The following is a 15,000-nucleotide window of genomic DNA, read 5'->3' as shown; positions in this document are numbered from 1 at the left end:
CACTCTCCCTGTCTCTGATTAACCCCCACTCACCCCGCCCAGCAACCCCACCACAGAAATGAGGTGCAGAGAAACACACACACACTCTCACTCACACACACACACACACCCGAGAATACAGCAGTCACAGCTAGAAGATTTAGAGAATTTCAGGTTTTGTGTAGCAACACCTACCAAAGCCCAATGCGTCCTGTAGCATTTCCAAGATGCTCTGTGGATACACACTGGGGTGTGTTTCATATGTGAAGGTGTTTGAGTTCTGTATGAGTGAATGTGAAGGTGTGTCAGATTTGTCTGCCACAACAGCTCAGAGTCAGAGCTGACACATACACATACACATACACACACTCACACACACACACACTCACACACACACACACACACACACACACACACACACACACACACACACACACACACACACACACACACGATTGGTGGTTATTAATGTCAGCAGTAATCAGAGCCCATTGTTTCTGGAACATTTGAAGCTTGAATTGATTTGGCAGTTGTAGGTAATTATAATGAAATCTGTTTCTGAGCAAAGGTAGGCTGGGACTCAGAGAGGAACCTAACCGCACACCAGAACATCAGACGGCTGCGCATGGTGAGGTGGGTGTGTGTAGGGTGTGCGTGCTCAGTGGTTCAGGTACTGGACTAGTAATCAGTTCAAGTTCCACCAATGCCAGGTTTCCACTGTTGGGTCCCTGAACAAAACCCTTTAACCTCAATTACAGTTCTGCCTGAATACATATTGTGTAAGTCACTTTGAATAAAAGCCATCCATCCATCCATCCATCCATCCATTTATCCATATTCCTACAAGCTTGGGTCCTCTGTCAGGTCTGGGAGCATGAGGGTCTTGGCTGTTCCCAGGACTGCACTCTTCTGGACAGAGATCTTAGATGTTGTTCCTGGGATCTGTTGGAGCCATTCTCCCAGTTTGGGGGTTACAGCACCTAGTGCTTCAGTTACCACGGGAGTCACAGTATCTGGAGGTCCCACAGGATCTTAGCACGGTCATGCTCCACCTCCCTGTGGGAGTGGATCCCACTTGGAACCTGGGAACTTCCAGCCCGTACTCAGCCCAGATGTTTCTGTACAATATCCAGCTACTTGGTTCTGGTGTTCCTAGGATCTTGCATCCTGCTGTGATGTGCTGGATGGTGTCAGGGGCGTCCATGCACAGCCTGCGTCTGGGGTCCTACCTGGTGTGGTAGAGCCAGCCTCTACTGATCTCATGTTCAGAGCTTGTTCCTGTGCTGCCATGTCAGTCCAGATGTCTGCAGCCATTGGTAGGATTTCTCCAGATCAGCCACTCCCACTGTCTGGGGTTTGGATTCTCCTCCCATGAAGGTTCCTCCTAATGCCCATCCTCCTGGCATGTTCCTGATCTCTGATGTTTCATCCTGGATAAAGGCTTTATTCAAAACTGAACTACACAGACTACGTTGAGAAACAGGATGTTTCAGACAGAGGTCCTTCATCAGCTGTGCAAGCTCTCTCTCTCTCTCTCTCTCTCCCATCCATAACCCCTCAACATAAAGACCATTCTAGGCCAGGTATCTCCCCCCCATTTCAAAATCTATTCCATTTTCACCCATGGTATCTCTCCCTCTCCTTCCCTCCCTCCCTTCTCTCCCCTCTCCTTCTCCCTCCCTTTCCTTCCTCTCCTTCCCTCTCCTCTCCTTCCTCTCCCTCCCTCTCCCTCTCCTCTCCTTCCTCTCCCTCCTCCTCCCTCTCCTCCCCCTTCCTCCCTCTCCCTCTCCCTCCCCTCCTCTCCCTCTCTCTCCCTCTCCCTCCCTCTCCCTCCCTCTCCCTCCCTCTCCTCTCCTCCCTCTCCCTCTCCTTCTCTCCCTCCTCTCCCTCTCCTCCCCCTTCCCTCCCTCTCCCTCTCCCTCCCTCTCTCTCCCTCCTCTCCCTCCTCTCCCTCTCCTTCCCTCTCCCTCCCTCTCTCTCCTTCCTCTCCCTCTCCTTCCCTCCTCTCCTCTCCCTTCCCTCTCCCTCTCCTTCCCTCCCTCTCCCTCTCCTTCCCTCCCTCTCCCTCTCCTTCCTCTCCCTCTCCCTCTCCTTCCTCTCCCTCTCCTTCCTCTCCTTCCTCTCCCTCTCCTCCCTCTCCCTCTCCTTCCCTCCCTCCCTCCCTCTCCTTCTCCCTCCCTCTCCCTCTCCTCCCTCTCCCTCTCTCTCCTTCCTCTCCCTCTCCTCCCTCTCCCTCTCCTTCCTCTCCCTCTCCTTCCCTCCCTCTCCCTCCTTCTCCTTCCTCTCCCTCTCCTCCCTCTCCTTCCTCCTCTCCTTCCTCTCCCTCTCCCTCTCCTTCCTCTCCCCTCTCCTCCCTCTCCTTCCTCTCCCTCTCCTTCCCTCCCTCCCTCCCTCTCCTTCTCCCTCCCTCTCCCTCTCCTCCCTCTCCCTCTCTCTCCTTCCTCTCCCTCTCCTTCCTCTCCCTCTCCTTCTCCTTCCCTCCCTCTCCCTCCCTCTCCCTCTCCTTCCTCTCCCTCTCCTTCTCCTTCCCTCCCTCTCTTCTTCTCCCCCCACACAGACACACACACCCTGTCAGGAAAAACAAGCAGTCCCCTGGTTCCTGTGTCCTGTCCCTCTCAAACTTGGCTAGACCACCACGGCGTGTGCGTGTGCGTGTGTGTGTGTGTGTGTGTGTGTGTGTGTGTGTGTGTGCGTGAGTGTGTGTGTGTGGGACAGACAGAACTCACACACTGTTCTCTTGTCAACACACACTGTATTAACAGCCTGAACAAGATCTTATTCCATTACAGCCCACTGGGGGAACACAGGGGCCTGTGGGGGGCTTGGAAAAATACCATAAACACTACACAAAACACCACCAAGCCAGACCCTGGGGGTTCTAACCACACGTTCACAGTCACGGGCCGAACCATCCCATCATCTACACCTCCAGGCAGGCGTGGGTTTTGAAGGACGTTCTGGGGCATGGGGAGAGGTTCGGTTCCAATCACGACTACGGTCATGGACCGGACTCATTATCGTGGCGACAAAGCTGTTATTGTCAACGCCACACATACAGTGTGATATGTTTTGCTGCATAGATAGAGGAACAGCTGTCTTGCCATGGCAACCATGTCCTGTAGTTACCCTGTTTAAGGTGGAGGTGTGTTGTACTGTGATCTGACCCAGGAAGTGGGTTGGACTTTAGCCAATGGCTGATAAATGGAGAGGGGGCGGGGCTTGTCCTCTCTCACAGGTCAAATGACATTCTGTTCTCAGCTTTCTGGAACTTTCTAACACTAGAAGCGATTTAGAGGGTGGAAGGTGTGTGTGTGTGTGTGTTGACTGAGAACCCCAGAAATAGAAGTGTGAGCGTACAAAAGGACATCGTTACTCCTTAGTTCAACCAGAACTGACGAACACAGCCTCAGATTAAAGCTACAATCTCCACGTGCACTACGGAGCACACACTTTCAGAGTAGGCAGTGTGTGTGTGTGTGTGTGTCTGTGTGTAGGAGTGTGGGTGTGGATGCATCTGTAAGGAGCTGGGAGTGAGTATGAGTGAGAGTGTATGTGGATCAATATAGATGTGCCTCCACATTTACATACACTCATTTACATACAGTCAGACCAGTTACTGAGGACAGGAGAGTGGTCCCTTTGGGACACCATGAACTACGAGAACAAGGATACATCACACTTAACGCTGTGTGATTTGTGCAGCAGGACACTGCTTTAACACATTTTAACACTGTATCTGATGGGAGATCAGATCAGATCATGGTGTGGTGTCACTGTGAGATCAGATTAGTGTGAGCACCCTTAGGTGGGTGAGCACCTAACATAAGGCTCACCCACCTAACACAAGTTGTTTGCATGTGTATTTGTGCACACACGCACGCACGTGCGCACGCGCACACACACACACACCCACCCAGAGACCTGCACAAAGACCCGCACACATGCACAGACCACCCCCCCCCCACACACACACACAGACCCACACACACATATATATAGACCCACACAGAAAAGGAAGCAACCCACACAAGCTGAGTGTTTATTTTAAAACTATTCTGGTACAGAAACCCCATACCAGTACGGTCACAGCTCCTATGTGACTGGTATCTACACCAAGCCACACAGACACCCACTGGACTTAATGCCTCAATATGGTGCTACCTAAAGTTCTAGTTTGGTGAAAAATACATTTGACATGATTTTGTAAATGTAAATAGGCAGCTAGCACCTGACACACGTCTAAGACACGTCGAGACGGTTCAGACACTCTCTAGGCACACGCACCGACTTAAAAGTATTGACTGATCTCTGGTATCAGAAAACACACCAAACTCTGATGTAACCCTACAGATCTTCACAACTACAACACCTGTATCCCCTCTCTGTCCATCTATAACTGTCTCCATCCATCCATCCATCCATCCATTCTTCTTTCCCCTCCCTTATTCTCACCTCTCTCTATCTCCCTCTATTCTAGTGCCCTGCAGTAGATCAGTCACCCACATCTCCTGTTGGCTCTAATTAATGGTTCCCCCCTGACTGACCCCCCTACCCACATCCAGAGTTTCCATAGCAACTCCACTCTGTGTTCAATATTGCCTGCTTGTCTCCTTGGCAACAGTGAACTGGGCTGCCACAAGTTGTGTGTGTTTGATTTGGACTGCAGTGTGTGGTGTGCATGCGTGTGTGCAGGTGAGTGATAACACAAACACACACATTCACAAATACACGCACGCACACACACAAGCACACAACCAACACATCCAAATACAGACGAAATCAGAACACACTGATACAGTCTGAACTCAGATCACTTACACAAGCCACTGATGTTAGAAAAATGTTTGCTTTCTTGCCCCGTCTCCCTCTCCCTCCCTCTCTCTCTCTCTCTCTCCCTCTCTCTCTCCATCTCTCGCTCCCTCTCTCTCTCTCTCTCTCTCCCTCTCTCTCTCCATCTGTCTGTCTTTCTCTCGCTCTGTCTCTGTCTCTAACTCTCCGTATGTCTCTCTCTTTCTCGCTCTCTTTCTCCATCTGTCTCTCTCTGTCTCTGTCTGTCTGTCTCTCACTCTCCATCTGTCTCACTCTCCTCACTCTGAGACAGATAATGGATTCTGAAACTCTCAGTTCACAAAGAACAAAGAGTGAGAAATGAATGAGTGATGGACAAAAAATAAACAAACAGAGATGTGAAATGTGTGTGTCTTAGAGAGGATGCGTCAGACACAGACAGAGTGAAGGAGAAAGACAGGCAGATTCCAATTCTAACAGAAGACCTGATGTAGAAGATCCCTGCTGCCTGTGTGTGTGTGTGTGGGGTATTGTGACCGTGGTTGGGGTATTGTGACCGTGGTTGGGGTATTGTGACCGTGGTTGTGATCTGTGCACCGCTGGGAGAACCGAGGCAGCCAGTAGCATCACATGTTTAGCATGTGCAACTGCTGTCCGTGTGGCTTGTGCATGTGCATGTGCGCTTCAAATGTCAAAAAGATGCAAAATAATAATTTAAGGGAAAGAAAACATAACCCTTGACCTTAATGAGGCAGAGAAGAAGAGCACTCCCTGTGTGTGCGCGCGTGTGCTAGATGCTGTTTCAGATTACAGCAAGACAGGTGACATTTAAAAGGGTGCGTGTGTGTGTCACACCATGAGAGGTGAAGAAACCACACTTCTCTCTGTCCTCCTTTCCTCTTCCTCCTCTCGCTCTCTCTTTTTAATAAGGAACTGTCAATACAGCTAAACCAGCCAATCACCAGAATGCTGACTGCTAAACCAGCCAATCACCATCATGCTTTTAGCTTGTACTATAAAGACAGAAATTTTAAAATGAGTTTTTTATTATGGAACATATGATTAGAACCTAAGGCCAAGCTACAGAGTTGTTTCCGTTTATGGTGATTAAATGACTTCACAGTCAAAGAGTTTCAACCATGACGCTAAAGCTGCATCTTGACTCTGATTGGCTAAACCTGATTCACTAAACCTTCATCTTGACTCTGTTTGGCTGGAAACGTTGTATCCACAGCAGCAGCTGAAAGACGAAACCTAGGAGAGTGTTGACCTCAGGACTGCACGTAGTGTACTGTACACACACACACACACAGAGACACACACACACACAAACATACACGCACGCACGCACACACACCCTGTGTGATTCTGTTATCTGTTTTACTGTCTAAATGGGGACCAAATATTCACATTTATGGCATTTAGCTGCTAATAATTTATAATTATGACTGGACACATCTTGAGTAATTGAGGGTTAAGGGTTCTGTTCAGGACCCAACAGTGGAAACCTGGCAGTGGTGGAACTTGAACTGGTAACCTTCTGATTACTAGTGCAGTACCTGAACCACTGAGACACCACACACACACACACCACACACACACCCTACATCATACACACACTACACACCCACACACACCCTACACACACACTCTAAACCACTAAGACACTACTGAGACACCACTGTCCCCATGACAGTTAGCAGAACAGATCCAGCAACACCAATATAACAGAAATGCATCATAAAAGTGTGTGGATCACCCATGTCTCTGTATTTGGATGTGTGCATGTGTGTCCGTGTTTGTTTCCCAGTCCACCAAATGCGTTTAGTACTGCACATTTTGTCATGCTGGCCCCACCTACTACAGCTTCCTAAAAACCTGATTAATTGTCCGATTGGTCTGGAGTAGGGAAGCAGGATCAAAGACCTTAACAGCTCCACCTGACAGACACCCAAGATTGGCTACTCAATAAAGGGGCGGGACTAAACCACCCTACCCAACTGACTCGTGGAGGGCCAGTGAGCCCTCGGGGGAGCGGGCGTTTGCAGAGGCTGTTTGTGTCTCGTCCACAGCACACCACCTCCACAGCCAGTACCGCCACCTTGTGGAGGGCAGGAGCGTTGGCGAGATAAGATAGTATCAGGAGTGTGTGCGCGTGTGCGTGTGTGAGAGAGTGTGTGTGAGTGTGCGTGTGTGTGAGAGAGAGAGTGTGTGTGAGAGTGTGCCTGTGTGTGTATAGACACCTCCAGTCACATTAGTCCACTCACCTTTTTGGTAAACAGTAAAAAAACTCTCTCTCTCTCTCTCTCTCTCTCTCTCTCTCTCTCTCTCTCTCTCTCTCTCTCTCTCTCTCTCTCTGAGAATGCTCTACCTAAAAAGGAAAGGGCTTACTTGTTTGTTTGTTTGTTTATAATCTGTCACTTGAGGCGAGGGCAGTGACGTCACAGTGACGTCACGGGTGAGGAACTCCTCCAGACACAGGTGATGTCACCTACTAGTGCTCTCTGTTTCATCTCTCTCCACATCTCCTTCCTCTCTCTCTCTCTCTCTCTCTCTCTTTCTCTCCTCTCGCTCTCCCTCGTGCTCTCTGATCAGGTCACTTTCTGAACATCTGACATTTCTGACCTTGTTGCGATCTCCTTGACCAGACTGTGTGTGTGTGTGTGTGTGTGTGTGTGTGTGTATGAGAGAGAGCTGACACACAGAGGACAATGCAGCATTGCAGTGACATTTATTATAACACACACACCCACAGAATGAATGAGATTGAACTGTCAGACAACTGTGTGAAAAGGATTAAAACAAAACAAAACAGAGGATTTAAAACAATCCTCTAAATCAACCCTACAATAGTGTGTGTGTGTGTGTGTGTGTGTGTGTGTGTGTGTGTGTGTGTGTGTGTGTGTGTGTGTGTGAGAGAGAGAGAGAGAGGCGGGGGGGCAGGGGTAGTGAGAGAGAGAGAGAGAGAGAGAGAGGGAGAGAGAGAGAGCATTAAATAGCTAGATTAACACCTCTGGGTAAGTGACTGGAATGTGAAAGTAGACACACACACACACACACACACACACACACACAGGCAATCCTAGCAAACACATGCATGCATGTGTAGGTAGCCTTGGTGTGTGTGTGTGTGTGTGTGTGTGTGTGTGTGTGTGTGTGTGTGTGTGTGTGTGCACGCACGCATGTGCATGCAAAAAATGTAGACATGCAAAAAAAAGCTGTCAGAAGCTGTTTATGTTAAATCAAGCTGTCTGTTTATCCATAGAAGTGCGGGTCCATAACAGGACATGAACATTTCATGGTGATTGAAGTGTCTCACAATGTCCTGTGATGGTTCCCTACAGCTGTATAAACCCCAGATCACCTTTTGAAAAGTTCAAAACACCTTTATTAGTGATTTTAGGGATTCAGCAGAAGGGAATGACTTAACTAACCAAGCATGGCGATGCCTATCAGAGAGGAGAAGAGAGAAGGAGTAGAGAGAGGGAGTAGAGAGAAGGAGTAGAGAGGAGTAGAGAGGGGAGTAGAGAGAGGGAGTAGAGAGTAGGCATAGAGAGAGGAGAAGAGAGAAGGAGTAGAGAGAAGGAGTAGAGAGGAGTAGTGAGGAGTAGAGAGGGGAGTAGAGAGAGGGAGTAGAGAGTAGGAGTAGAGAGAGGAGAAGAGAGAAGGAGTAGAGAGAGGGAGTAGAGAGAGGGAGTAGAGAGAGGGAGTAGAGAGGGGAGTAGAGAGAGGGAGTAGAGAGAGGGAGTAGAGAGTAGGAGTAGAGAGTAGGAGTAGAGAGAGGGAGTAGAGAGTAGGAGTAGAGAGAGGAGTAGAGAGAGGGAGTAGAGAGTAGGAGTAGAGAGTAGGAGTAGAGAGTAGGAGTAGAGAGAGGAGAAGAGATAAGGAGTAGAGAGAGGGAGTAGAGAGTAGGAGTAGAGAGAGGGAGTAGAGAGTAGGAGTAGAGAGAGGAGAAGAGATAAGGAGTAGAGAGAGGGAGTAGAGAGTAGGAGTAGAGAGAGGGAGTAGAGAAGGAGTAGAGAGAGGGAATAGAGAGAGGGAGTAGAGAGGAGAAGAGAAGGAGTAGGGAGAAGGAGTAGAGAGGAGTAGAGAGGGAGTAAAGAGAGGAGTAGAGAGAGGGAATAAAGAGTGGGAGTAAAGAGTGGAGTAGAGAGGGGAGTAGAGAGAGGAATAGTGAGGGGAGTGTAGAGAGGAGCAGAGAGGGGAGTAGAGAGGCAGCCATGCCAAGCATCTACATTCTGCCTCTGGGTCCAACTTAAGGTGGCTCAGAGTTTAACTGAACAAAGTTGCAGTAGGTTAAGATCAGATGACCTTAAATGTAACAAGCTGTATTAGTAACAGTAAATCAAGCTTTGAACTGCCCAGTACTCATACAACCCCAGTACTGGTACACTCCCAGTGCAGTACAGATACACTCCCAGTACTGATACACTCCATGTACAGTACGGATACACTCCCTGTACTGATACACTCCCTGTACAGTACGGATACACTCCCTGTACTGATACACTCCCTGTACAATACGGATACACTCCCAGTACTGATACACTCCCTGTACAGTACGGATACACTCCCTGTACTGATACACTCCCTGTACAGTACGGATACACTCCCTGTACTGATACACTCCCTGTACAGTACGGATACACTCCCTGTACTGATACACTCCCTGTACAATACGGATACACTCCCAGTACTGATACATTCCCTGTACAGTAAGGATACACTCCCAGTACTGATACACTCCCAATGCAGAACCGATACACTCCCAGTACAGTACTGCTACGGGAGTGTATGGGAGTGTATATGAGAATATTGTTAAAGGTTACTCTGATTACATTTAAGATCTTGACATACACAGGATAACATTAAAAGACATTACTCAGAAGTAAATGGTGTGTGTGTGTGTGTGTGTGCCATCTACACGTTCGTTGCTGCAGAGCTAACTGTATATACTGTAGTTGTGATGTGAAATGTAAGTGGTAATTGTGTGTGTGTTTGTGTGTGTGCGCGTGTGTGTGCATGCGTATGTTTGTGTTTTCACCTGACAGTTGGAGCTCGGTCTTTGTAGACAGAGTGTTGCTATGGTGATATGGCAGGTGAAGTGTTGAGCTGTGAGATCATGTTCACACGTTCACTGAAGCACTCAGATGTGCTCTTGTGTTTGTACACAGGATACCATTTGCACACATGCCCAATCATATTTTAGACCGTCACCGTGTCTGTGTGTGTGTGATCTGATGGGAACATCATAAAGGAATATTCTACCCCATGACTTCTAATGCTCGAGGGGGGTGAGTTAGTTTTACACTAATGAGATCACCCCAGCTACTGGTCATGTTTACATTTAAGGCATCTGGCAGACACTCTTATCCTGAGCGACTTACAAAAGTGCTTTGTCATTTCCACATAGAACACATCCTAGTACAGTACAGCAGGTTAGAGTGCCAGATACCAATGAACTACTGTAGAAATACAGGGATCACTGCTGATGACTAGAAGTACAAAATACATAAGGTCTATCGGAAACGATGATAAGTGCTATAAACAATAAGTGCTAGAGTTTGTTAGACAACTTAATAATAAACAATACCCTACAATAAGTACTAAATTAGTCAGTCAATATGGGAGCAGGGTCAGTTGTCCTTTAAATATTCCACGAATTGATGGGTCTTCAGTCTGCGTTTGAAGAGTGTAAGGAACTCTGCTGTCCAGACAGCAAATGGAAGTTGATTCCACCATCTTGGAGCCAAGACAGAGAATAGTCTCATGTGACTGCAGTAGTGACAGTGTTGCATGTCCTCTGACACACGACTGCACTCGTGAATAGTGCTGACATGTCCTCTGACACACGACTCTGCACTCGTGAACAGTGCTGACATGTCCTCTGACACACAACTCTGCACTCGTGAACAGTGCTGACATGTCCTCTGACACACGACTCTGCACTCGTGAATAGTGCTGACATGTCCTCTGACACATGACTCTGCACTCGTGAACAGTGCTGACATGTCCTCTGACACATGACTCTGCACTCGTGAACAGTGCTGACATGTCCTCTGACACACGACTGCACTCGTGAACAGTGCTGACATGTCCTCTGACACACGACTCTGCACTCGTGAATAGTGCTGACATGTCCTCTGACACACGACTCTGCACTCGTGAACAGTGCTGACATGTCCTCTGACACACGACTGTATTTGTGAACAGTGCTGACATGTCCTCTGACACACGACTCTGCACTCGTGAACAGTGCTGACATGTCCTCTGACACACGACTCTGCACTCGTGAACAGTGCTGACATGTCCTCTGACACACGACTCTGCACTCGTGAACAGTGCTGACATGTCCTCTGACACACGACTCTGCACTCGTGAACAGTGCTGACATGTCCTCTGACACACGACTCTGCACTCGTGAACAGTGCTGACGTCCTCTGACACACGACTCTGCACTCGTGAACAGTGCTGACATGTCCTCTGACACACGACTGCACTCGTGAACAGTGCTGACATGTCCTCTGACACACGACTCTGCACTCGTGAACAGTGCTGACATGTCCTCTGACACACGACTCTGCACTCGTGAACAGTGCTGACATGTCCTCTGACACACGACTCTGCACTCGTGAACAGTGCTGACATGTCCTCTGACACACGACTCTGCACTCGTGACATTCAGGACTACAAACAGGCAAACGTGAAGGGACAGAGTCCTACAGCTCCACAGACTGCTGGGATTAGTCCAGTATGATAAATCTAACACAGACAGACGTTGTAACGTGTAGTGTGTGTTCAGGACAATACTGGAAGGGTTAGGAACCCAACAACAGCATTACACAACACGTGATGTAGCATCTCTCTCTGTCTCCCTCCGTCTCACTCTCTGCTCTCACTTTCTCCGTCTCACTCTCTGCTCTCTCTTTCTCTGTCTCACTCTCTCTCTCTCTGCCCTCTCTGTCTCCCTGGATAGAGAGATCAAGGAGAAAGAGAGAGAAAGAGAGGGGTAGGAAAAGAGACATTGGTTTCTAGGTAACAGAGGGATGGAGAGATAACGTACTGTAAAGAGAAAGAGAATACAAGAGTTGTTTGAAAAGGCATTTAGTAAACCATCTCTGAGCCAGGGGAACTGTGGCGTTGGCCAAGTCTTCACTGTGTGAGTGTGTGTGTGTGTGTGTGTGTTTTCCCATGCTGCATCACACTGCAGTGTTGTTAACTCCATGGTGCTCAAATGACTGTGTAGCAGCAGGTTAAACTACTACTGCAACACAGATGCACTCCTCAACCCTCCCCACACACACACACACACACACACACACACACACACACGCACAAGCACACACACGTACACACGCACAAGCACACACACACACGTACACACACACACGTACACACGCACAAGCACACAGACATGCATGCACATACACACACACAGATCAAGTCTATGCTGGTCTGTGTGCTCTGGACAATAAACTGAGACAGAGGGACTGTGTGTGTGGCACCTGTTAATGCAAAATGTAAAAAACATAAAGGAATGTAAAGAATATCACTGCTGTACAGGCCAACTTGAGAACCCTGACATAAGGTCAAAGACTATTTTTGATCAATATTATTTATGTTGTTGTATTATGTGACTGTTGTGATTCACGTTAACATGGAGTTGTTAAAGGACTCTCTTATCACACTCTCCTGTAATATCAATATTGAAAAGCCATGTCGTGTGGTGTGTGTGAGTGTGTTTACTTTGTATGTGGTGTGGTGTGTGTGAGTGTGTTTACTTTGTATGTGGTGTTGTGTGTGTGAGTGTGTTTACTTTGTATGTGGTGTGGTGTGTGTGAGTGTGTTTACTTTGTATGTGGTGTGGTGTGTGTGAGTGTGTTTACTTTGTATGTGGTGTTGTGTGTGTGAGTGTGTTTACTTTGTATGTGGTGTTGTGTGTGTGAGTGTGTTTACTTTGTATGTGGTGTGGTGTGTGTGAGTGTGTTTACTTTGTATGTGGTGTGGTGTGTGTGAGTGTGTTTACTTTGTATGTGGTGTGGTGTGTGTGAGTGTGTTTACTTTGTATGTGGTGTGGTGTGTGTGAGTGTGTTTACTTTGTATGTGGTGTGGTGTGTGTGAGTGTGTTTACTTTGTATGTGGTGTGGTGTGTGTGAGTGTGTTTACTTTGTATGTGGTGTGGTGTGTGTGAGTGTGTTTACTTTGTATGTGGTGTTGTGTGTGTGAGTGTGTTTACTTTGTATGTGGTGTTGTGTGTGTGAGTGTGTTTACTTTGTATGTGGTGTGGTGTGTGTGAGTGTGTTTACTTTGTATGTGGTGTGGTGTGTGTGAGTGTGTTTACTTTGTATGTGGTGTGGTGTGTGTGAGTGTGTTTACTTTGTATGTGGTGTGGTGTGTGTGAGTGTGTTTACTTTGTATGTGGTGTGGTGTGTGTGAGTGTGTTTACTTTGTATGTGGTGTGGTGTGTGTGAGTGTGTTTACTTTGTATGTGGTGTTGTGTGTGTGAGTGTGTTTACTTTGTATGTGGTGTTGTGTGTGTGAGTGTGTTTACTTTGTATGTGGTGTGGTGTGTGTGAGTGTGTTTACTTTGTATGTGGTGTTGTGTGTGTGAGTGTGTTTACTTTGTATGTGGTGTGGTGTGTGTGAGTGTGTTTACTTTGTATGTGGTGTGGTGTGTGTGAGTGTGTTTACTTTGTATGTGGTGTGGTGTGTGTGAGTGTGTTTACTTTGTATGTGGTGTTGTGTGTGTGAGTGTGTTTACTTTGTATGTGGTGTGGTGTGTGTGAGTGTGTTTACTTTGTATGTGGTGTGGTGTGTGTGAGTGTGTTTACTTTGTATGTGGTGTTGTGTGTGTGAGTGTGTTTACTTTGTATGTGGTGTGGTGTGTGTGAGTGTGTTTACTTTGTATGTGGTGTTGTGTGTGTGAGTGTGTTTACTTTGTATGTGGTGTGGTGTGTGTGAGTGTGTTTACTTTGTATGTGGTGTTGTGTGTGTGAGTGTGTTTACTTTGTATGTGGTGTTGTGTGTGTGAGTGTGTTTACTTTGTATGTGGTGTGGTGTGTGTGAGTGTGTTTACTTTGTATGTGGTGTTGTGTGTGTGAGTGTGTTTACTTTGTATGTGGTGTTGTGTGTGTGAGTGTGTTTACTTTGTATGTGGTGTTGTGTGTGTGAGTGTGTTTACTTTGTATGTGGTGTGGTGTGTGTGAGTGTGTTTACTTTGTATGTGGTGTTGTGTGTGTGAGTGTGTTTACTTTGTATGTGGTGTTGTGTGTGTGAGTGTGTTTACTTTGTATGTGGTGTGGTGTGTGTGAGTGTGTTTACTTTGTATGTGGTGTTGTGTGTGTGAGTGCGTGTGTCAGTGTCACTCACCTCACTGAGCACCTGATGCATCACCTCCCTGCTGCCGTTGGAGATGTTCCAGGGGTCTTTCTCTCCCACCAGCATGGCGTCCAGGACGCCCTTCTCCACGACCGCCTGGAACGTTGCGCCCGGGAACGCCAAGCGCCGGGCGTCCATACATACCCAGCTCAGCCCGGGGGTGTGGGCGTGGCGTTGCGCCATGGCCTCCACACACACTCTGGAGTAGTCCACGTTGGTGATGGAGCAGTACCCAGTCTGGTACATGTCCCAGCTCAGGGAGCTGTTCCCGCAGCCTGTGGGGTAACCAGGGGATCAGAGTGGTTGAATCTATGTGCAAACTGTGTAGACAAGTTTTTATGGACGTTGGGTACGGCTAAGTAACCCTGCAGGTTATACATAATTTCCTAACATTGCAGTTCAAACACACACACACACACATCTCAGTCAGTTACTGTTAGTTCTCAGCCAAGCACATTCAAGCCAAAAAACCCTGTACCAAATGCAGTGAGGCCAAAAACACGCAATGTCCTTCAGAAGTGGCCAACACGCGCGCGCGCACACACACACACACACACACACACACACACACACACACACACACATTTGGGTTGCCAAATCCCCCCTCACCTAGACCTTGATCTAGCTAGGCATGGTGAATGATTCACACCGTGTCGATAGATCTCACAGCCCAAGGATTTGTGCTGATCGTTGGTCTGAAAGTTCCACCTTCACTGCAGCAAAAGGGACAGTCTGTGCACAGGGCTCACCAGGGGCCCAACCAGGGGCCCCGGCATAAAGAAACCACTGTAACCTATAGGTGTCAGTAGTAATAGGTCCTTCACAAAAGATCAAAAGCCTGGTCCTGTGGAACCA

The 15,000-nt window shown here is 47.9% G+C and overlaps 1 protein-coding gene across 1 annotated transcript in view; it reads right to left on the bottom strand.

Annotated features, from left to right (window-relative positions):
* The window catches only part of ece2a (endothelin converting enzyme 2a), a 69,851-nt gene that overhangs the window by 15,895 nt on the left and 38,956 nt on the right, over nucleotides 1-15,000 (bottom strand). Inside the window, exon 2 of the mRNA XM_035528638.2 lies at nucleotides 14,137-14,420. Coding sequence (XP_035384531.1) covers nucleotides 14,137-14,420 — 284 coding nt within the window. The remainder of the gene's footprint in view (nucleotides 1-14,136; nucleotides 14,421-15,000) is intronic.

The sequence above is a fragment of the Electrophorus electricus genome, chromosome 11 (genome assembly GCF_041902795.1).
Source record: "Electrophorus electricus isolate QZ-2024a chromosome 11, ASM4190279v1, whole genome shotgun sequence".
NCBI classification, from domain to species: domain Eukaryota; kingdom Metazoa; phylum Chordata; class Actinopteri; order Gymnotiformes; family Gymnotidae; genus Electrophorus; species Electrophorus electricus.
The sequence above is the reverse complement of the archived record's forward strand: the minus strand, read 5'-3'. Positions and strand labels throughout refer to the sequence as shown.